The sequence below is a fragment of the Melospiza melodia genome, chromosome 5, assembly GCF_035770615.1.
Source record: "Melospiza melodia melodia isolate bMelMel2 chromosome 5, bMelMel2.pri, whole genome shotgun sequence".
Taxonomy (NCBI): domain Eukaryota; kingdom Metazoa; phylum Chordata; class Aves; order Passeriformes; family Passerellidae; genus Melospiza; species Melospiza melodia.
This window is the reverse complement of record NC_086198.1, coordinates 83,857,863-83,881,342: the sequence shown is the minus strand read 5'-3', so window position 1 is coordinate 83,881,342 and position 23,480 is coordinate 83,857,863. Positions and strand designations below refer to the sequence as shown.

At 38.9% G+C, this 23,480-nt stretch overlaps 1 protein-coding gene across 7 annotated transcripts in view; it reads right to left on the bottom strand.

Moving 5' to 3' along the window:
- SLIT2 (slit guidance ligand 2) overlaps positions 1-22,595 on the bottom strand; it is a 256,354-nt gene extending 233,759 nt beyond the window's left edge. For 4 of the 7 annotated variants that reach the window (XM_063157704.1, XM_063157706.1, XM_063157705.1 and 1 more), the window contains exons 1-4: positions 22,402-22,592; positions 20,618-20,689; positions 19,313-19,384; positions 2,272-2,343 (exon numbers count right to left, since the gene is read on the bottom strand). In XM_063157704.1, the coding sequence (XP_063013774.1) occupies positions 2,272-2,343; positions 19,313-19,384; positions 20,618-20,689; positions 22,402-22,577 (392 nt within the window). In that variant the 5' untranslated portion in view covers positions 22,578-22,592. Of the gene's footprint in view, positions 1-2,271; positions 2,344-19,312; positions 19,385-20,617; positions 20,690-22,401 lie in introns of all 7 variants that reach the window. The other 3 variants (XM_063157710.1, XM_063157711.1, XM_063157708.1) reach the window with 3 other exon arrangements.
- Positions 22,596-23,480: the final 885 nt, after the last annotated feature.

The following is a 23,480-nucleotide window of genomic DNA, read 5'->3' as shown; positions in this document are numbered from 1 at the left end:
TCCAAAGAGAAATTGGAGCAGACAGCAAAGGGAAAGCATAGCCGGCCGCTGGCGGCAACCAACTGTGTCCAATCATAATTCATATACAGTGGAACCTCTTTCTTTTATATTGCATTTAGCCTACACAACAAGCATATGTGCTTCTTCACCTGGCATCTCATTTACAGCCAAGGGTCAAATGGTAATTATTATTCACAGAAGCTCAATAGTATGTTGAAACCTCGCAGTGCACACATTGTTTGATTAGCTGTTAAATGCCAAAAATAAATACTGAACTCAAAACAAATATATATATATAATTGATCATGTTTTGAGAACTTTATTTCTCCTTACAAAACTATTTATTTTGATGTAAATACATCCAAGCCTATCCAATGATACATATAAAGAATCAAAAACTTTATACTCTTCAAAGGGAACAAGCTGCATATTATCTAGAAACTAACCACAAACATTTAGCTAACATCAGTGCCTTTGTTGGCCTGGTATTTTTTAATTACAAATTTAGTGCTAAGCAGCTGTAATTTTCTACTACCATTCATATTTTCTTTTAAACATGACTACATTATAACCAGACATTCACTTTCATGGTCTGATCAACAATAACCCTTAGGCAGAGGAAATTTAATACTGTGAAGCCAGTGATCTCTTACTTTCCTCCATATCCACTATGAGCACTTGTGTGCTTTATGTCAAAGGACATTATAGATTTAAACTAGCATATATCAAATACACAATTCTGAAATAAATATATTCAAATATGATTTCGACTGAAGTGTGTATCCATTTTTTGCCTGCAAAATATGGCTCATTTCTATTATATATGTATCTAGGTATCAACCATTACACTGTAGGTGGAATATTAAACTGACCATAAATCCCTTTAATCTCATTCCTGATAGAGGTAATGTCTTTATCCCAGCTGATGGAAATAAGAGACTCAACTGTTAATATACAACACAGTATTTGAATATATTATGATAATATAGTAGAGAAAATATTTTTGTTTGTCAGGAAAAAGGCCTTAAGCAGCTTTCTGGCCCAGTCATTTAAGAACTCATTAGATCTACAGGGAATTTCTGGAAACAAAGTATACATCTAAGGCAGTGGAATAAAACAAAACACACAAAAATAAATGTTTACAATAATAGGAGTAATTTTTGGTTTGCTATTGTATATTGCTATAAGGAAGAAGAAAATAACTATTATTTCACAATAGTAAAATAAAAATCAACTAAAAATAAAAGCATCACATTTGTTCTCAAACATAATTCCATATACTAAAGTGAAACAAGAGGACTCCTGCTTTCCTCCAACTTGACTTTTCTTTTTCCAATCACACAAGTGATGAAACCCAGTATAAACCAGCAATGTCAACAGCAGAAAGCTCACCTGGAGCCTGAAGAAATGTAGCAAACATATCCAAATTAAAACAACAGACTGAACTGGTACTACCTTATCAAAGCCTACTTAAGCATGTCGTGTTATCCCTTCCATAACACATATTGTAACTTAAAGATACCTTACAATTTAATTTGTTCAAATAAAACCTATTCTAAACTTTATTTCACATTTCAACTGTACCACAATTAAGCAGCTTATTAGAAAGGACAATGGGCCAAACCATGTATTTTAAAATACTGCCTAGAGTAAAACATTATCAAACCAAGTAATACAATCAAAACAAAGAAGTCGTTTCTCAATTCATTGTCATTTTGATTTAAGGTAAACTATTTAATCATTTTTTCTTCCCAGAGCTTGAGTTACTAGCTTTGTTTCCCTCTGTTGAGGGACACAGGAGAGACTTCTCTACAGACCTAGCATTTGCCAATGCCATTTTTCTGGCCAAGTGCGTATAACCACAAAAGCAGAACATTACAAAACCTAAGTGCTTATACAGTGCTGCACCTTTGGGTCAGAATCTCCACAGGCACTTTTTAGCTCTTTTAACACAGAAACATCTTAAAAAACCCAAACAGGAGAAAAGGAAAATCAAAAGTACTCTTTCTGAAAAACTTCCTTACAGAAATGAGAATAAATGACAATATTCTCATACAAGTATCAGTATATGACTCAGATGCAAAATACAATTTAAAAAAAAAAAAACTTGCAAAGTAGTGAAAGAAAGTACTCAGCTTAAACAAAACACCAATGTTCCAAAACACATTTTAGCCCAATGTGAGGCAAAAGATAAAAATTCCAATGCAAGACAGAATAACAGACCAAATCCAAATTTTCCCAAATAATAGTTATTGGGCAGTGCCTACTTACAGCCTGTATAACTTCGGAGTCCCCAGAAAGAGCAGCTCAGAAAGCAACTGGAGGTTATTTCTGTTTAGGCGCCTTTGGAAAGAAAAAGAAAAAGTTGTGTTAAATTACAAACGCTACAGCAATGCAATGCAACCACTTTGAGTTGGAATCCCAGGGCTGTAACAAGCTGATTTTAAAGACCAGAAAGGTCCATTAGCGGAGACATGGTCCAGTAGTAAATTTACCATGGACTAATTACATTTTCTGGTTTCCCCCAACAGACCATATTACCTATTTTATGAAAGATTTTGAATCTCTGCAGTGTGAACCAATCACTAAGTCAGGACTCCATCCTGCATAAACTACATGAAAGCAAAAATATAAAATCAGCAGTGCAAATTCAATTCCCTACCAACTCTATGTTCCTCTTAATATAATGGAGCAGATAGACGTTTTGTAACCATGAAAAGGTTCGAGGGAGCATGTATCAAATGTATACACTTTCAGTAAACAAGGTAATATTATGTCTAACAATCCATATAACCCATTTATATAAATTTCAAAAAGCAAAGGAAGCTGTTACAGAAACCCTAATCAAATAGAAGTGAAAAAACCCCAAGGAGTCACAGCTTATATCTGCCATTACAAGGAGGTTTTTTCATGCAGCTTTTTCTCTTTAACTGTAAAGACAGGAACTTTGAGGAAGCTAATTTTTTAAAAAAATAGAACTTGATCAGTTGTACAAAAGACAGTGTACAACAGAAGAAATTGCAAGTGAAATCTGGAAGGTGCCCATTTGTCTGTGAAGATTCTCACTGAGCATGCTGGCCAGGGTCACAGCTGCTCAAACTGAGGTGACAAGATCAAAGCCCTCTGTATTGTACCCATAGACAACAGAACAACCACTAGCCAAGGTAAATCTATTCTATCCTCATGGTTTTTTCTACACATATGATGCAGATTATTCTTTCTACTGTGTGTGACAGCCCTGGAGCATACAGTCATCCCAGTCAAGAAGTCAGGCTCAAAACAGGCTTTTGGTTGATTTTAACAAATGCATCCACCACATGTGGCACCTGCCATTCAAGCAAAGCAACCGACTAGAAAAAACTGTTGTGTCCCATAAAATTTATCACAGGTCACACTTTGCAATGCATGATCCCTCAGTAATTCAGGGCACTCACAGAAACCAGATTGCATGGGACTATCTGATATATACATATATAGATATAGATAAATATAATCATAACAATGGTTACACTACATCAATAAACTGCTATCAACAAATTCCACAAGCTGAAAAAATACACTAGGCATCAGTCTTGAACAATTAAGTTTTAGAATTTCATAAAGGCTCAGATTTTCCTGTTTAGCCAAATAATTAAGACTATTTAGCCTCTCTGAGCTAATTTCTCATGAAACATTGTTCCATATAATGGTCTGTCCAGTTTAAAGGTTTTTCCAGTTATTCCCATGTAGATAAATAGAGACATTCAAATTCAAATTTTACATAACTCCATGGTTTGGTTCAGATAGTTTTTCCTCCCTTAAAGCTCAATGTGACTACTGATGAGAGTGAAATAATCTGAGAAATATTTTTATGCACGCAGAGGGTTGCTGTCACACTTCAAATCATAAGCAAGCAGTCAGCTACTTGAGTTCTAGATATCCATAATTCTCCAGTGTTAATTTCAGGTTCTTTTCTGTTGGTCAAGCATCAGAAATCCTGATAGGCAGAAGAAACCTTAATCACACATTTAGTGATTTAAAAAAACTAAGAGTGAAGGAATCAAAAAATGTAAGACTACACTACTGGGATAAGAGAGGAGAGAGACAATGTGTTCTAATAATTAGGAAAAAGAATCTTAATCCAGCAACAACAACAAAAAAAATCTAGACTGTGATCTTGTAAATCACATGTCCAAATTAGTAGAACAAAAAGTTTCCATATAAAAGAAAGAGCTATAATTTAATGACTACTGGAAGACTTCTGATTTGAACACTACTTAAAAAGAAACGTATCCCAACATAAATAGAAGAAAGTGATACATTTTACTGTTTCTGCATCTACTGCATTTTCAAAATAAAATCATTGATAAATTTACTAAAGGTCAGAAAATGTCTATTTCTGTATAAAAGTATATGCCAAGACCACAAAACTTAGTTTAAAACAATTGTCTTCTACTTAAGTTACATTTGCAGTCCAACAAGATTTTGAAAATGAAACAAGCATACAAAAGAGTAAGTAAAAAACGAATTTTGTTCACTGCTTCTCTTAGTTAAATAGAGACTTAAACCTCTAAGTTCATTTTCAGAAATCCAAAATAACATGGAAAAGCATGTAGGGTAAAGACTAAAAAGTGACTTTCTAATCAGTTTTTCAGAGCAAAAATCTCTGTTGATACTTTGTAATAAATCTAGTAGGTTTGGACACTAGACAATAATGATGAGCTGTTACTGAAAGGGCGATGAAATTACTCAGTATCTGTATTTTTATAGACGTTTCATTACATAAAAGCCTCTCTAGTACAATGACATAATATTGATGATCAAGTTCATCAGGCAGGCTGCCTTTCACTAAATGCAAGAACAACCTCACAGGGACACACAGGATCACTCAGAAGGGTATTTCACAGGCAAAATACTTGCTCTGCTATTTAACATCTTACACAAAGAGTTAACACCTTCAATCAGGAGTTTCTGTTATTACCTGTACTTCACATACCCCACACAGCTGAGTACACCTTTAACATACTGATGCATCTGCCACTCTACAGACTTCAAATCTAAGCTATGGACAATAAATCAAGTTCTATTAATTAAACTAGCAATAAACAGCACTACTCTCATGTCTCCCCAGTTTCTACCCTGTGAGCTTGGAACTTCAAATTAGTGTTTCAACACACGATTTTACCTTGACATTCAGAAGACTAAAATATTTGTTCTTTGAGTACTACACAGATTGAGGGAACACACAAATTACTGATCCCTTATGAATCTTGCATTTTGCATCTTCTGCTTTGAATAGCTTTATCCCACTCACTGAATATTCTTTTAGAACTAAGCTTTCTCTACCAAAAAGTTGACTATTCCTTATTGCCTGTGACCAAGAAGATAAAACATAACTAATTTTCATAAAGGCAATAATGGGAAATACATCAAATACTTCAAAAAGAGACTTAAGCTACTCTTTACACCTAACAAGTCATAGCAGATACTTTTAAAACAGTCAATTTGCTGAGTTTTCTATTTGGAGATTTTATGAACTAGACTTCATTGAAATACATTTTTCAAGACTACATTAGGTAGTTCTGTCTATAAAAATGACATGAAAATGTAAGTAAATGGGAAAAAAGCATGCAGAGCAAGTCTGAAACAACAGCCTGGTATCACAGTATACAACAGTCTCCCATTCCACAGTCACCATGAAGAGTTTCTAATCTTTGGAAAGAGCCACACAAGGAGTCCAGAAAACACATTACTATTTTAAAATGGTTCACTCTTTTACATAGTTCCCCAACAGTTCCACTTTTTCAGGTGACCTGATGTTTCATTTTGTCTGAAATAACACCTAACCAGAACACACAAACATACTCAAACAAGAGTGAGTGAAAAAGATCCCCTTTCTCTCGAGCTGAAACCCAAGGTAAGCACAGTCGATCATGGAATCCAAGACTAGGTTTTAAAGAACTACAGCTACTTTGAGTAAAAACAACCATAAACATTCCACCACATCATCTTTCCATATTTTCAGGGCAGCAGACACTTAGCACAGTTACCTAGCAGGCTATGTTTTCCCTGGGACAATGCAAGAAGAGAAATTTCAGTTTCACCAACTGAACTGCTCTCCCAGAACTGACACGGAGCTCAAAGTGAAGCCCTGAAGAAACAGTGATGAGATATTTCATACTGTGACTATTCAGTTTTCCAACTGAGCTACAAATATTTGTGTTTCTCAAGGAGAGAGCTCAGAGAAGATGAAGCATTAGTGGTGAAAGCAACAGAAAATGTACTAAAGAATCTCTAACATTGTAACAACTTGTAAAGTCCTTTGGTAATGTCCAGAAATAAACAGATGAGGCACTATTATATTATAATTCTTTCAGGTTGCAATTCAAATATACTTTTTTTTTCTTCTGTTGCTGAATGGATCTTTAAAAAGAGATTGGGCAAGCTTACACAGATGAATTTTTGAGCTCTTCACAATAAATTGAAGCAATGTACACACACTACCTAAAGTATACAAAGTATTTCAAGTAGTTCAGTTTAAAACTCCCAGAGGTCAGTCTTCTAGACACAGTAAAGACTAGAAAAGCATCTCCAAAGTAAAATTATGGTATAATTATATAAAAGTATTCAAGGACAAAGAAAAAATACCTTTGACAAATTAGCAGGTGAAAATACTCATTAAATGAAGCTCAATGCCAACAGGCAGATAAAAAGTAAGACCTGACAAAGAATAAATAACTTTTTGAAACAGACAACATTAAGGTAAGCAAAAAAAAAATCTGGCTTGATTTGAGCTAGTGGTTCTGAACAACAGGTTATTTTAGTTGAAATTGGTATATATCTGAGTTTTACTTGTCTTCTGCATGCAGCCAGAGTACACGAAGGTGATGACAGATAGAGGCTGGAGGGAGAGCACATTGTGCTCCCAGTAGCAATATATCCAAACCCACTGAAGTCTGGCCATGCCACAAATCCATCCTGATGTGTCTCTCAAGTTTTCATGCCACAATAACTATGATCCAGTAGCAATCATGCATGGAGGAGGAAGGGAGGAAAAAAAAATCTTGATTGCCCTGGGTACAATGTAATCATCTGCAATTGCTATAATTCACACCCATTTGTTTCAGACTTGTTACAGCCTTCACTGTAACTTGTTTCTGATCCCACTGTATCAACTACATCCAGCCAGAGAAGCTGTAGGAGGCTGTGGAGCCTCTCTGGGAAAATGAGCTGCCCCAGTACTTGAGTGCCCTCACAGGGAAGAAGTTCTGCCCTTACGTGCAGTTACACTCCCTACTTCGACCTATGCTTGTTTGCCACCACAGCAATGAGCCCGGCTTGAGGTTTTTCAAAACCACCTCACAACTACTGGAAGGGTGCGCTTTTGTCCCACCTAAGTAAGCTTCAAATGGATTTTAGTTCAAGTAGATGCAATTCTTCCCATAGACCCTGTAGGACAAAAGATAACTTGAGAGCTGACTGAAGTTAAAAGTTGTTTCAAGTCAGTTATAAATCAGCTGTTCTCTTTAATTAGATACAGCCCATCCCATTGAGTGCACAGAGAATGAGTCTTCCAAAACCCTAAATACAGGAGAGATGCACTTTATCTCACCACCACTTCTTCAGGAAAATAATTGAATGCTTCCAACTCACAAAGATTATTGACAGTAGAATTCATTATTTTTCATTCCTCCTTCAAAGTTAGCCTAGAGAAGTAAATACATTATCTGTAGATTGTAGCACACAGCACCATACAGCTTAGGAATTGCATTCTTCAAAGGAGCATATTCACACCTTCTGTTTGTCAACAGAGGAAATAACTATTACATCCATTTAACAGCTCAGTGAAGCTCATTTGCAAAATATACATACACTTCCAAAGAATAAGAGCCTGTTTACATTACATTTCAATTTAAAATGGAAGAACATGTCAGTAATCAAACCTCTGCATGTTCAGACAGGAGCACTTTCTACCCACAACTGAGCCCACAAGGCTCCTTAAGTAGTTCCAAGATGTTACAAGGATATGCATCCTCTGAGAACATCAGTTCAGGCTTTATGAGCTCAGAAAATACAGAAGCCACCTACAAAATTATCCAAGTACTTCAAAAGAGAAAGCTAGTACACAGCACCCAAATCATTGCCATGGGCTGGTTTAAGTATGATGTCCAAAAATTTTACTCTAATATATGGAGTTAGAATAACAGACATCAGAATAAGTGATTCCCACTGCCTCAACAGAGAAATTACAGACTTAACTTAGACTTCCATCTGAAAGGAAGGCAAATCACTACTTTCTTACAAAAAACATTGTGCTATATCTGCCAGAGGCAGAAAATATTTGTGCATCCATGTCCAAAGCCACAATCTGCTGAACTTCAACACATCTGGCAACTGCTGTCTCTGAATGTGACTTGCATGTCATCAAGTGAGAGGAAAGCCCAAGAACTAAGAGCTAAGCAAAAGATTGTGCCAGTTTTTCCATTAAGAATTCTCTGCTAAGACAATTTCTCTAGTCAAACTACTCATAATCTCATTAAGCCTAACAATATCAAGTTCACCAACCACGAGTAAAAACAGGAATCTGAGAAGTTCAAGGCTGCTCTTACAGCATTTAGATATCCAAGGTTTTCCCCAGGTCAAAAACCACTTAAGCAGGACTCCACTTTCTAGGCTAAATAGTGACTAGCTAAAAAAGGCATCTAAGTTATTCCCCATTTAATTTCAAATATAAATTAGATATTTGTTTCAGTAAGGAAAAAAAAATTCTGAACAGTAGCAGGACACTACTGCAAACTCAGTGTCTTATTTGTGTTGGAAGCAGTGAAACGTACTTCTCAACTATAGCACTACATTGAACTAGTGCATGCTACTTGAAACCTAAGGTATTTTCTGTCCTTCATTTTCTTCTCCCACGAGTTTGATGTCATGTCCAAAATTACCACAACTCCTCTCCTACCCCAATCAATTCTCCCTACATTATGCAGAACAGTATTTTGTGCTGTCAAGAGTCTGTACCCACTTTCCCTTTTTAAAGCATTTTTTTTCACTATGAAGAAAAGGCAGACATTAAGGCTGCTGTTTTCTGTATTCCTTACTGTTTCAACAGAAATTTCTATAAATATTTAGTTATTATTCTTATTAATTCTGCCTACAGCGCTAAAAAGCATGAAAACACAGTAAAAGCCAGGAAACTGCAGGCTAGGAAGCTTCATCTCAATGCCTGAGAAGGTGACCGGGCAAAATATTTCTACTTCTATTTTAGACACAGTAAGGACACGATGATGACTGGGAGTGGTCAGCACAGATTTAACATTGAGAAAATGATGTCTGACCAGCCTGGCAGCCTCCTAAAATGAATAAGGAACGTGGCAGATGAGGGGAAGGCAGTAGATGTTTATCTTTACTTCAGTAAAGGTTCTGACACTGCCATTCATAATGGTTGTCCTCACAGACAAACTGATAGAGTACAGGCTACAAAAGCAGATGGTGAGGTGGACTGAAAGCTGCCAAAAGTGCCAAGTTGAAAGAGCTGTGGTCAGGGGCACAAAGTCCATTTGGAGAACATTCACAAGTTATGTACTCCAGGGGTCAGCAATGGAACCAGTACTGTTCAAAACTTCATTATAACCTGGAAGATGGGACACACTGCACCTTCAGCGTATTTGCAGATGTTACAAAACTGGAAAGAATGACTGGTGCACTAAGTCTGTGCACTGCCTGAAAGTAACACAAACAGGCTAGAGTATTGCTTGAAAAAGAAACTTAGGAAGGGCAACAAAAGGGAAATGGAAAGCCCTGAACCCAGAGAAGAATAACTCCATACACCAGCACACACTGGAGAACCACCACAGAGAACAGCCTAGGGGGCAGGTAAATAAGAAATCCAAATGAAGCCACCAATGTGCCCTTGCACAGAAGACCAACAGCATCCTGGGCTGTAATCATAAGATTGTTGCCAGCAGGTCAAGGCATGTGGTCCTCCCCCTAAAATCAGCACTGGTGAGACATCTCTGGGAGAGCTGTGCCCAGTGCTGGAGTCCCCACCACAAGAGACTGGACCAAGTCCAGGGAAGAACTGCTAAAATGACAAAGGGCAGATTGAAGCACCTGTCACATTGGAGGAAGTTGAGAGAGCTGGGACTGTTTAGCCTGAGCAGGAAAAGTCTCAGAGATATCTCAATGTGTATAAATACTTCATGTGTACAAATAAGTGATCTGATTCCATCCCAAGGAAGGAAAACTGAGCCAGACTCTTCTCAGCAGCGCACAGTGAAAGACAAGAGGCAATGGGTACAAATCAAAGTACAGGAAAACTGTATTTCAACTTAAGAAAAGTGACTGTGAGGGCAGTCACACACTGGAACAGGCTGCACAGAGAGGCTGCACACTATCCATTGTGGAGAGATTCAACACCCAGCTGGAAACAGCCTTCAGACACCTGCTTGGATGGACCTTGAGCTAATCGGTAACAAGGGATTAGACAATCTACAGAGACTTCTTCAAGCCTCCACAATCTTGTGAAGCTCACTCATGGGATTCTATTCTACAAAGTACACTAGAAAGAAGGAAACAGAAGTTATAAAACACACTACATGTTTAAAACGTGTTACTCCATAGAGTAACAGAGGTTCAAGTATCAGATGAAACAAGAATGATTTTGACAATACCTGGGATTACTTCCAAGAAAGCAAAACAAAAAAAAAAAAAAGAGGGGAGGTGAAGCTGATCTAGTAGGTTGAATTTAGCTAGGGTTTAACCAGATTGTTTAGAAAGACAAGAAAGGCCTGCAGATAGTCCTGATAGGCTTGTAACTGTCTTTCTGGCATGAAGTTACCACAGTAAATGTTCACTCAAGTATTTTTCTAGAGCAACTATACAGACATCCTGCCAAACTAAATCAGAATGGCTGGTGCACCTTAAAAAAATGAACGGAGACTTTACCATGTTGTATTTGACTAACAGTCTAGACTATTATTAAAGACAAGCCAGCACAATGAGCACATACTATGAAAGAAAATAGGAAAATAAAATGTTTCTTCTGATGAAGTTTCAACCAGGCTCTTCATAGTAAATGAGGTAACATAACAGTATGAGTCACTGAAGTTGCAGCCAGAGCCCTCATACATTCTGGAGTTTATCTGTAAGACTCCAGATAGAAGTGTGGTTTCTGCAATCAAAATAATGAGCATCTTAGATAATCTTTTAAATATGCTATATTAAAATGTAATGACAAGTTAATTTTCACCTGTGGCCACTTAATATTAAATCAGCATTTAAAAAAATATTGAACTCACTCAGCAAGAAATAAATATGATTTTTAAATAGTAAAACTAAAATGTGTAGCTTTAAGTTTAGTATCAGTGATTTACAGAATCCATTTAAAATAGCTTCTGAACAAAAAACACCATTTGAAACAAAAACACTGGCACAACAGCTCTGCAGAATCAGATCTAGCTTCACCATTTTGCAACAGTGCAAATTACCCATTTCAGAGGAAGCAAGAAAGAAGAGCATCCAGCAAACAATGCCACAAAGGATGAGCACAAAACAGATGTGGGAAAAATAAACAGCCTTCCTGCCCTGGAATTTGTAAAAAGGTCTGCAAAGAGCAAACAGGACTTCTCACTGCAATCTGACTTCGGGACCCAGAAAAGGAGTCCCATGAGAAAAGACACTCAGATGAATAAAATATAATAAAAATAAATAGTGGGCATTGACAAGTCTTTTAGAAGAACGTTGTGCTTGGAATTAGTTTTATCAAGTATTTTGTAGTGTTCTGTAATCAAAATGTAGCTATAATTTAATTTTTTAAAAATCCATTGGAACACTGCATCTTTTTATATACTGTCTTCAAAAACAGCCATTGTCTCTCTGATTCAACAGACACTTTTGAAGAAGAGATTTGATATTGCTTTCAAAAGCCTGCTAATACCAAATAACTACAGCAGTATTCTTAAATTTTTTTTTAAGAAACTGTTAATACACGAGGCCTGTATAATTCGTAGTCCCACATTCCACTGGTAAGTGATTAACACCGCAGGCTTCGTGGTCTCCTCCCCGTTCTAAGAGGAAGAACGTGCAGTGCACTGCCCTTAAACTATGTAAGACTGGCTAAAAGAAGGATTTCTCACATCCATGATTAACAAGGAATAACTGTTCACCCCCTTCAGGGCTGTTCAAAACCAGGTCTCTCTACCTGAGCTCATCATTCTTCCCTTCCCTATGACACACCTGTGTGAAGGAATTAACTCTTCAAATGCTCATAGACTGAGGCCACACAGGTGATTGAGTACCAAGGGCACAGGGAGGAGACAAGTGTAACATCAAGCAGCCTTAAAAAGCAAGCACATGAATAATCCCACGGGTTTTAGGCAGTCAAACCCAGACTTCCCCAGCAGCTGTAGTCAGAACTGCCCAGAATGTGCCCCAAATGAAAAAAAATTAGTTCTCAGACGCCAGTAAGGAACTTGCCTGCCACAATGAAGACCAGCATTCAGTGAGAAAAGAAACTCGAGACTAACTTTCAGCTAAAGAGCTAAGAACTCAATCTAAAACCTCAGTACAACTTCTATACTATATAACACAAGGTCTTATCCCTAAAAAATTTATTTCATTGACACACTTTATAACCTTATAAGATGAAATATTGCTCATTTATCAGCTGTGCTTTTAGGAGTGATAGTGATAGAAATGATTCCTGGAATAGTGGTTCTACTGCTAACACAGAATTTTTGCCAGGGATCCTAAAACTCCACATTAGCCTTCACAGCTAAGTGTCTGTAAATTGGGGCGGGGGGAAAAAAAGTCATATTTTGCTTCAGCTTAAAAACCAAAACCGCATCATAAAAAGAGATGACATTCAACATTTTTTTCCAGAATTACCTGCTGCTAAATTTTGATCATATAGCTTCACAGAAGTGAAATCTAATATTTCTAACACTTCTCTTCTGTAACTGAAAAGACTGTATACTATCAGTTTCAAAACTCAGGAAAATAAAGTTCAGCCCAAGCCTGCTTATTCTAGGATTAATTTATTGATGCAGCTCACATTTAAAGACTCAGAGAAAATATTGCCATTCCTCTCTTAAAAGTGTTTTCCTACTTGGAATTTACATTTTATTGATAGAGTTAGTCAATTTGAAATAAAACTGCAATCTTATGCCACACATCAATACAGAACAAACTATTCGCACATAGGTTTATTTTAATCTCTGGACAGCATGGTTTTTTTCCCCCATCAGTGATTCAGTAAGTCTGCACCCTAAGAAACAGCATGCATATAATACAGCCCTTTTCTAGACTAGACAGAAAGGATACTATTTGTTCATCTAGTCCATTTTGAAGCAGCTGTTAAAGCCCTTGATAAATGCCCAGGCCTCCTGGGCAGTTATGCCCAAGACAACCTTTATTTGTCTTTACCCTAGATGAAGCATTTCACTTCTTAGTCCACCCTGCAATGCATGACTTTGTGAGATGAGATGCTCTGTAACACCCCATACATTCAGAGATCACAAAAACTCCCAAGTCAGTTTTGATTTTGTAATTTCAAAACCTACTAATGCAGTGTAATAGTTTACCACATTTATCTGACTAAAGCTAGAGCTCAAATGGATAACTCTAACCCTGCAATACATAAATACAACTAAACACCACTTTATTTTACTGAAGCCCATTTAATATTTTTGACAAGATGATCTTCTTTGTATTGAGGCTATAATTAAATCTGTGCTGCAGACGAAGCTGCATACAGTAATTTCACATACCAATTTGTATCCTGTAAAGAAATCCACCTAGTACTACAGTTTGTTTACTAAGTAGAAAGAACTTTTTCTTGAAGCTATGTAGTTGAAATATACTTTTCCTTCTACGCTATGGCACATCTGTAAGTTGCAAATTGTTCATCCACAGCATGTACAAAACAATACTGACTTTCAGTACTGCTCAAACACTCATAAGTACACACCTAAGTAAGTGGTCTCTTCATGTTAACTTTGAATAACTTGTTTTAATGTATTCATAAAGAGAGAGCCCAAATAAATGGCAAGTAGGGACAACTCCTCAGTTTGTCATTTTAGAATTGAGTTGCAAAAATTTAGAAAAATCAACAAACCCTAACAAAACATTTAATTCTTGAAATATTTCATGAAAATTGAAATATTGCATCAGTATGCATTGTAAGAAACATGAAAATACAATGGGTAGATTTCAGTTTAACAGCTTCTTCATGTACCAACTTGATGTTCAGCATTCTTTTCTTGAACTCATGACTGCTACTCACATCATGTAGCTCAGAGGGGCTGTTTTTGGGGAGGTATGGTGGGGGTATTTAGCTCAGACACCAACTCAGAAGTTGAAGTTATTCCTTTGAGAGTAACATTTCATCTACACAACAGTTTCAGCAGAAATAGGTTTGGTGGGGGGACTGGTGGCTCATTTCCTTTATGGGGTTTTGGGTTGGGTTGGTTTTTTCCCCCCATAGTTTGCATTTTAAGTCTACACAGGTAACACTTTAAATGGATACTTTAAAAATAAAATTTGCTAATTCGAGTATAAAAAATAGGGAGGCTTGGCCTGGAAACTTTTTAGGCCACACAAGTAACCTTTCTCACAGGAGTAATCAGTGAGACTAGTCATGCAAACCAAGTTATTCACATGGCAAATGCAGAATTAGACTCTAAATTAGCATTTTAGGGACATACTGCTCCCTCAATGGATTATTCATAAATACAGGAAGAAAAAAAGTGAGTAGTTTTGAAACTATTGCTGTAAACTCCTCCTATTCTGACATTTTTTCCTTGTCATAGCCCTAGCATAATAAGAGCTGAAATCCCAACTACTAGACTTAAAAAAATTTTTATTTTTTTATAAATGAAAAGGTAACTGCTCTTCTCTGTACACATGTGAAGAGTATATTTAGCCCTCAAAAACCTGACAACTCTCTATTTCTAGACTACATAGAACTGTATTTTAGATTTAAGTAGCTTCTTACAGAACTGGTTGAGCAGCCTATGGCCACTGTCTTCAACAAAATTTTATACTTCCCTCCAAGTGACAATAACTTGTAAAAACACTGGCATATTTTGAGAAGTATTTGCAACACTAGAGAATGAGGAGAACTTGGGGTAACAATGGCCTACACTTACTAAAAATTATTTTTAAAGCTGTGTCTAACAGTATCAGTTTTCATAAAGTGGAAACTTTCAGTTTATCCTCATCTTGCTGTCTTAATATACTATTTCAACTAGAATAAACATCACACCCAAGATGACAGCTTTATGAAGAAAGAAGAAAGAAGTTTTTGATTTCACATTCTCAGAGGAAACTTTCAAAAAGTTTTGTCCCCCATAATAAGCCGTGGTCTCTGGATATCCATGAGTATTGTGAAAATCCTCCATGTCTTGACCCTTTCTGTCTTCCTGCCATGAAAGATATTGAAAACCACTGCTGACACATGGCTGTGGTCTCTGTAAGAAACCCTAAGAGGCCACATCCAACCCTCTCTCTAGGGCACTTGCCATTTACTGAAGAGCCACACACTCTTTAGAGGCTCCGCTCAAGAACATGGGCTCATATAAGTTAGAGATAATAAAGTCCTGCAGATATTAAATACTGTAATTATTGCAGATGTCAAGAGTGTAATTAGTCCAGGAGTTTTTGCATTGCTTCAGGATGTACTCAAAGGTACAAGCTGTCCCAACTGAACTTCAGTGCACACAGCCCATTTCTCAGTCAAAGAGGGTTGTTTCAGCAGACAGAACATCTACACAACAAAACAGACCATGCAATTTTTCTGTTCAGTATTCAGTCTGTGAAAAAAATCATATTTGTGGCAGACAAGGCAGTTCAGGCAGCGCTGTACAAAACTGGCTTGGACTGGAGCCTTAAGAGCTCAGCCCTTAAGAGCCTTCAAAGCTGTCAGAGACTGGAACTAAGTGAACACTGCAAAGCGAACACTGCAGGGTAGAGCCATTTATTTGACTTGAAGACTTCTCCCAGAAGTATCCATCTAAAAGGCTTACAGCAATATCAACTGCACCAGTGTTTCTCTAGCTACTACAGTTTCCACAAACCTAAAACTTACTAAGTTGCTAATTTCCACCTTGTTTTTCCCTCCTATTTAAGTAGCAGGCATAGGCAGACAACAGTTTATTGCAAATGAAAACTTTTACTTTCATTCAGGCTCCTGCAATAACAATCACTTTTTACAGTAGCATTTACTGCAGCCTTGGGTTCCATTGCACTTGTACAATTACACTGGTGTGACACAAATTCCCGTTGTGGAGTGTAATAGGTCTGTAGGTCAGAAATAGCCTTGTGTACATACCAACTTACATAGTGTACTAAAGATATGTTATTTTATTAATTTACAGGAGAAACCACCTGGCAGATTTTTATGGGTTTAATAAAATTAAATCTTAAGCAGATATCTTCTGAAGAGGTCAAAAGTTTCTCCTCTCTGAGATTAATTTTGCAAAGCATTTCAGGTCCTCCCTTCCATTAAAAAGAGCAGAGGATATCCAGCATTTTGAATTATCAGACCTATAAGTGAGCATTCACAAGTAACTCATTAACCAACTAAACAGTTCCTTGGAAATAAGAGTTACTGGTCTAAAAAAAAAAATTCAACTGAGACTGCAGTTAAAAACAAAAAAAAAGGCAAAGAAGCAAACAAAACGCCACCACCCAAACAAACAAACCCCCCAGCACTTCACTTAGAGAGATGGGCATTTCTTTTTTCCCAGTGAGAAACTACTGTGAAAGCCTGCTGTTCACATTGAAGAGTACTGAAGAACGGGAAATATCTTTTAAAATTAAGCCTGCAGACACTAGCACAAGATATTTCAACATAAGCAGTATCACATGTAAACAATCTTATAAATTAAATTGAGCTGTTTTAAACTGCCCTGAAGTTCTCTTACACCCTCTGCTTGCATGCTAAAAGGTCTGTATCAGGTATTCTTTGACAGCAGCTTGGCACATTACACTTGGAGTGCGAATGTGACACCCTACACTCACACATTGAAAAAAAATTAAAAAGCTTTAAAGTGCTTGCTATTTAATGTATAAAAGAAAATACTTGAATGAAGTACCCACAGGTTTCCTGAGAAATCATTTTGGATTTCAAAATCCCAAGGAGATGAATTGGCTGTCAGATAACAATGTGCCTTCATCAGATGGACTTGGCAGTTGTAAACAAGAAGAATTTTCTCAGCTTTTCCCCACAAATATGAAATATTTGCTCTTAGCCAACAGCTGGGGCAGTTTACAGACATCCTGCATATATATTCAAATTACAAGTCACTCACACACCTAACATGGACTGAATTCCAGCAAATTAAAGAAACTGACAAGTGTTGGAGCAGATGTAATATAACTCTGAAGACAAAACAATCTAACTTCATAGTTAGATAAAACCTAAGTTTTCAGATAGCATAGTTTTCCTGCTGAAGGGTGAACAAATATAACCCAAAAAGTATTCAAAAGTATCAAAATTTCTCTTCAGAACTAGTATCTTATGTAAATGGAAAATAGCTATTGTTTTCCAATTATCAAGGGAAAACCAAAGAAAAATGAAACAATGTAATGGCAAAATACGAACACATCAGACAAGTAAGTTTTAACTACTGAAGTTCATCTTTCTCTGGTAAAACAATTCTATACTTCAGAAATATAACCAGTAAAAGCCTTGAAGTTTTTTGAAATTTGTTAATGAATCACATCAACATCACATTAACAGGATCTTATTTTGGAGTAGTTAAGAAATAAGGCTGCTGATAAACTGCTTTAAAACTTTGTAAGCATTTGGTATCTCAGTGTCAAACCATATACACAGTGTGGACCTCAATGTTTTTTCATGTTTCACATATAAGTATTTACTTTGCAATATGAACTACACTGCTGTTTAATTTTTTATCTAGACACCATAAACCAAATTTAAGAATATGCATATATTATTCCAATCGATCCCTCAGCAGGAAAAGATGTTTTAAATTCCTATACTTTGTACAAAGTCGAAAACACATTGTAAAAAAGCATTGAATCAAGTGTTTTAATACTACTTAGAAATGCACAGCCAGTTTTTTTCCAAAGAGTAATCCATCTCATTAAAATTTATTTTAAAAAAAGTTGCACTACATAAGAACACAAACTTTTTAGGTCAAAAAGTTACTTTGGCTTATTTGAAAAAATAAGGTAATTATCTCAAGTACATAATATTTCAACTATTATAGAAATATCATAATTACACCAGTGGTTACTAATTCTCTTGAAAAGCTTTGTCTAAATGACCAACCAAACCATAATTGCTTGTGGAGGTTTTTGTTTTAAACCCACAGCAGCTGTGGGTACAAAGCAACTATAATAAGACAAACTATGCTCAGGCCAGTGCTGCTTTTCAATTGAGTACAGTAGAAATACTTCTATAAAGTTAAAGCAGCAGCAAATGAAACACTGAACAAGACCTCAGAGGCATGCTTAAAGAAAAGGTGATCTAATGAAAATGCAACGACTAAGATGCCTAATAATGAAGACAAGTCAAGTTCCACAGGAACATATATATATTAATATTTTCCAGGCTCCACACTGTGTCCAACAATCAGCATCCTGCCTTTAACAAGTCAGTTGTCCCAAGTTTCACAATACATTAAAAAAATATTTTAATTTGGAGTGTAACAAAATAAGAAGGCACATACTGAAAACTAGCTTGGGAATTACTCATTTTCTAGGTCTCACTCCAACCAAGTAGGTGTTTGTACTTCAACTTCACCAGATAAGGTGCTGTCATCTCTGCTCCATCTTCTCTCCCCACAGTGCTCAATCTTTTTTTTAAATCCAAATTAAAATTATTTTTTAAAATTAACAGTTCATATTTTTTCTGAGCTTTTGTAAAAGCTTCCATGATATAAAAACTGGAGTAGAATTGAATCACTGCTATGTAACAAGAAAACATTTTATGGCCAGTAGTTACTTCCAATAAAGCATGTATAAAACCTCTAACACTATGGGTCAGAGAGCCTTCTTTTGGTGCATTTGAGTTCTCAAGTCCTTGTGTATTCAAGATTAAAGTGAAAATATTAGATAGCATTGAAACCATTTCCAACGGGACAATTGCAGTTTTCACTCTGAATCCAGACTGCTCTTGAATGCTCCCCCCCAACCGAGTCCCCTAAACACTGCTTGAGAATTTCTTATTTCTCTTGTGTCTCAGTAAGGCTAGAAATCACAAATTTAAAAAAAAAAAAGTAGTTAAAAAATCTGAAGCCTGAGGGCCTTGACACACAACTGATTTGATTCCCCAAAAGTTGAAACTTTTAGAATTAAATATACTTACAGCCTCTCCAGTTCTTTTAAATCCTGGAATGCTCCTCTCTCAATAGTAGTAATCTTGTTCTCCATGAGCTGACTGAAATATAGAAATTTTTAGATGTAAGTTTTATTATCTGTGGAGATAACTTGTCGCATTAACAATGATCATTTAAAAGAAGCCACATATTCTTTAAGAAAATCCTATAGCTATAGTAGAGTGACATCCACTTTAACCTTCTGTATCCCTGTCACTAACAATTTACATGGGCTCATAGAACCAAGAGCAGGAAAATAAGGCTTGGTAAAAGAAACAGGAATCATTATTAGATTTGCTCATTTTCTCAAGGAGTCACAAGTTCTAAAGCTACACACATGCCCAGAGGCTGCATGCTCACATGCACACACATCCCTGCCCTTCGGCAAGCTGTGAGACTCCAGTCCAACAGCACGGAGGTGATACCAGTCTCACACATGAGTAACAAAACCAAAACTCTGAATTATGGTGTTGGGAGAAACAGCAGTAAAACACTGCACAGAGATTGTAACTGTAAGAGTATCCCTGTTTTGTAACAAAGTCAAAAATTACTACCATGTTATATTTACTTCAGAGAGAAAAGGAAAAGGATTTTACAAGACCACTCGCTCAAATTAAACCGGCCTTAACAAATAAGCTAAGTAGTTAGACATTTCCTTAAGAAAGCAACAAAAAAACCCAACCAAAAAACAAACAAAAATCCACAAACTACCACCAAATTTTAAAACCTTGATAACACTTGAAAAAAAATTTTTTACAACAAAGAAACAAAAAACCAAAAACCCACCCAAACAAACTAACCAAATAATTCCTTCCTCAACTTCAGTGGTAAAGTTTCTGTTTTGTCCAGAAACTACAAAAGAGCAATAATAATCACCTGGGACTTGCTTTTACATTCACTAAAGGAATAACTTTTTTCTTAATTAACTCCCTTAATGTTCTGGTTGAGAGTACCCATTTTCAGTGTGAACTATAAATTTCACAGCCTTAAACTGAAGTAACTCCAATGGTTATTCAACCAATTTTAGCAAGTCTTACTTGTAAGCTATGTGCTAAATTAAGCCCTCAAGTTCTCATAATCTTCAGGACAGATTAAAAACATATAAACAAATCTCATTTAAAGGAATTGCTCACTTGCACATAACAGCATATAACACACGGCAGAGCAGTTTTAGGTTCAGATATGGTAATACAGTAGCTAAAAAGTGATAACCCATCCAGAAAATTAACTGAAATGTAACTACAACCTGTAGCATCAGTCCTAAGAGTTATCAATGACAGAAAGAGAAAACTTACAGAACTCGAAGGTGCCTTAGGCCAGCAAAGTCAGTCTTCGTGATTCTTGTGATGTTATTTCCATTAAGATCCCTAAGAAGAATAATTTGTAAGCAGCACAATTAAAACATTAAAAAACTATTTTTAAATTGTGTTGTTTGTTTTCAGGGGCACAGCATTTTCAGAAGTTAGGAGACAAACTAATACAACAAACCATTCTTACAATTAACACCATGTGATTTCCTAATTTCCAAGTAGCTGAAATACAATTTACCTTGAAAACAGTAGTTTGAAATTTGTAGCAGGAGAGTCTTGGAAAGTCAGTTCTGCTTGCTATTACAAAGCTCATGTTTAACTACAATCTTTACCAATAGACGAGTTCAAAGCTCTATCTTTGGGGTTATAACTGCATTTAGAAAAACCACAAGACTTAGTACATATAGGTATATCTATCTATCTATATATGCGCTACAAACTTTATTTGACTGTTACAAAAACTAACTGCCTGAAAGAAACCCCCAATTTTCACCATTTCAAGCAATTTTCAGATTTCCCAGTATGGCATAGGGGTTAAACACCTATAACAAATATTAGGTTTCAAACAAGCATTAGGGTTTCAAACTGCTGGAGTAAGTGATGAGAAATAAGGTTTCAGCAAAACTAAGCTCTCCACTTGCTGCACAGGAAGCTATACTGACTGCAGAATGCAAAGCAAGTTCAGAAGCAAGAGAAACCTCTATTTAGGCCCCAGCATTTCTCATCATACTTCTATACTACTTTTTCTTCTGGAGTATATGTCTCCTTTTAATACCGTTTGGGGTTTAAGAAATAAACATCTTTCACTTCCAATCACTACAAATAAAACCAGACTTGGCAATTCATGAGATAAATCTTTAGGAAGCGGTATTACATGGAAGCTATTCTAACAATTATAGCTCATTCCCAACGTAGCCGGGAGCTGGGGGGGCGGGGGGTGAAGACTACTTTTTAAGTATGTTTTTAAGCGCTTTATACCACATATGGCCAAAACACCACTGTAAAGAAACCACACGAGTCCCAGGAGGAATGTGTCCCTGATACTCTTCCTGAGTGAAATTCACCACTCCAGACGCGCGTTCACATGCCAACATTTAAATGACTTATCAGAGAGCAAGAAATAACGCGCACACCACTTCCACTCTCAGGACCCCTCTGACGGGCAGCCTGACACAATAAACAACCGGCCACATACAGAAGACAGCCCAGCCGCGGGTGGAGGGAGGGATCCCGGCTCCGGCACCGCCGAGCGCCCTGCGAGCGCGGCTATCGCAGCCCGGCGCGCCCTCGCCCGCCGGCAGATGCGCGGAGCCGCGGTGCAGCGAGCGCTGCGCGCCCCGGGCCGCCCTGCCCACGCCGGGAGCGCGGCCCGGCTCTGCCCCGGGGAAAGCGAGCCGCAATAGCCAAGTTCGACGGGAAATGGGCGCCGGCGGGGGCAGAGGCCGCTCCGCCGCCGCCCCGGGGCGCCCCCCGGCCGCGGTGGTGCCCGCCCCCGCTCCCCGCGGAGGCGGGAACGGCGCTGCTCACCGCGGCTTCCCGGGATGAAAGGCAGCGGCTGGGAACAGCGCCCACCTCTTCCGTGTCTCCGCGCATCGCTGAGAAACGGGCACGGCCAGCAGCAGAAGGGAACAGAAAACCCCCACCCAAAGGGCGTCGGGACCCTAAACCAGGCCGGGCCCGGGGGCCACCTCAGCCCGACAGCTGTTCGGAGCCCTGAAGGGAGCAGGGGGCCGAGGGGCGCTCGCCGCCGCCCCGGCCGGGTTACTTACAGCCTCTCGGTGTTGCGGGGGATGTTCCTCGGGACGCCGCGCAGCGCCAGCCCGTGACAGTCCACGGTGCTCCCCGAGCAGGAGCACTGCGCCGGGCACGGCTGCGGCGCCACCGCGCCCGCCATCGCCAGCAGCAGCCCCAGGGACAGGGTGAGCTTCCCCCAGCCGCACATCATCACCGCCCGCTGCAGCCCAGCCGGGCCCACCGGCCTCGGCCCCGGGGAGCGCGGGGCGCGCCGCCCTCCTCCTCGCCGCGGGGAGCGCTCGGGCAACTTTCACGGTGCGGAGACAGCGAAGGCTTTTCTATCCAAAGCTAAGTCAAGAAAACAACCCCGGCAAAGTGAGGCTGGTGGCACCGGTCGGCGGCTGAAAGCAACTTCGCTAGGCGCGGGGCCGCGCCCGGGCCGTCCCTCGCCGGCCCGTCGGTGCCTGGGAGAGGCGGCACTTGGGTCTCGTCTTCACACGCTCCCTGCGATGGCGAAGCAAACCCAGGGGTCTCAGGGTGCGGTGGAGTTGGGCGAGCTACTTATGATCCTCTTCGCCGCTTTCAAAGCCGTGACTCCCCGGCGAGCCCCCGGCGAGAGGCCGCGGAGCCCCGTCCGCCCGGCGGCGCTTCCTGCGCGGCGGCCCGCGCAGCGCTGCAGCCGCTCCCACGCGCGTCCCCCGCCGCGGGCCGCTCTCAGCCCCACGGGGGGCGGCGGCGGGGCTGACACCGCGCACACACCGCCCTGCCAGAGGCGCCTCAGCAAATCATACCCCTCTCGCAGGCATTCATCAAACTGTCTCACGGAAGGAGGAGGGAGGGGAAAAAAAAAAAGTCAAACACACAAGATGCTGTTGGGCTTGGCTCTCCACCCCCCGCGCCCCCTCCTGCTGTACGCTCCCAAGCCAAGTTTAGCAGGAAAGGGCTGGTCCTAGACCACGGTAATAATAAGCAGTCGAGAAGTGATTCGTTGCCCTGCTGGAAGGGAGTTCATCCACGACCTTCTCCTCGGTGACAGATCACAGTTATAGATCCTCCTGTGATCCCGGGAGCACGGCGAGACAGAGCAGATAACAAGCGAAGTGCGGCGAGAGCG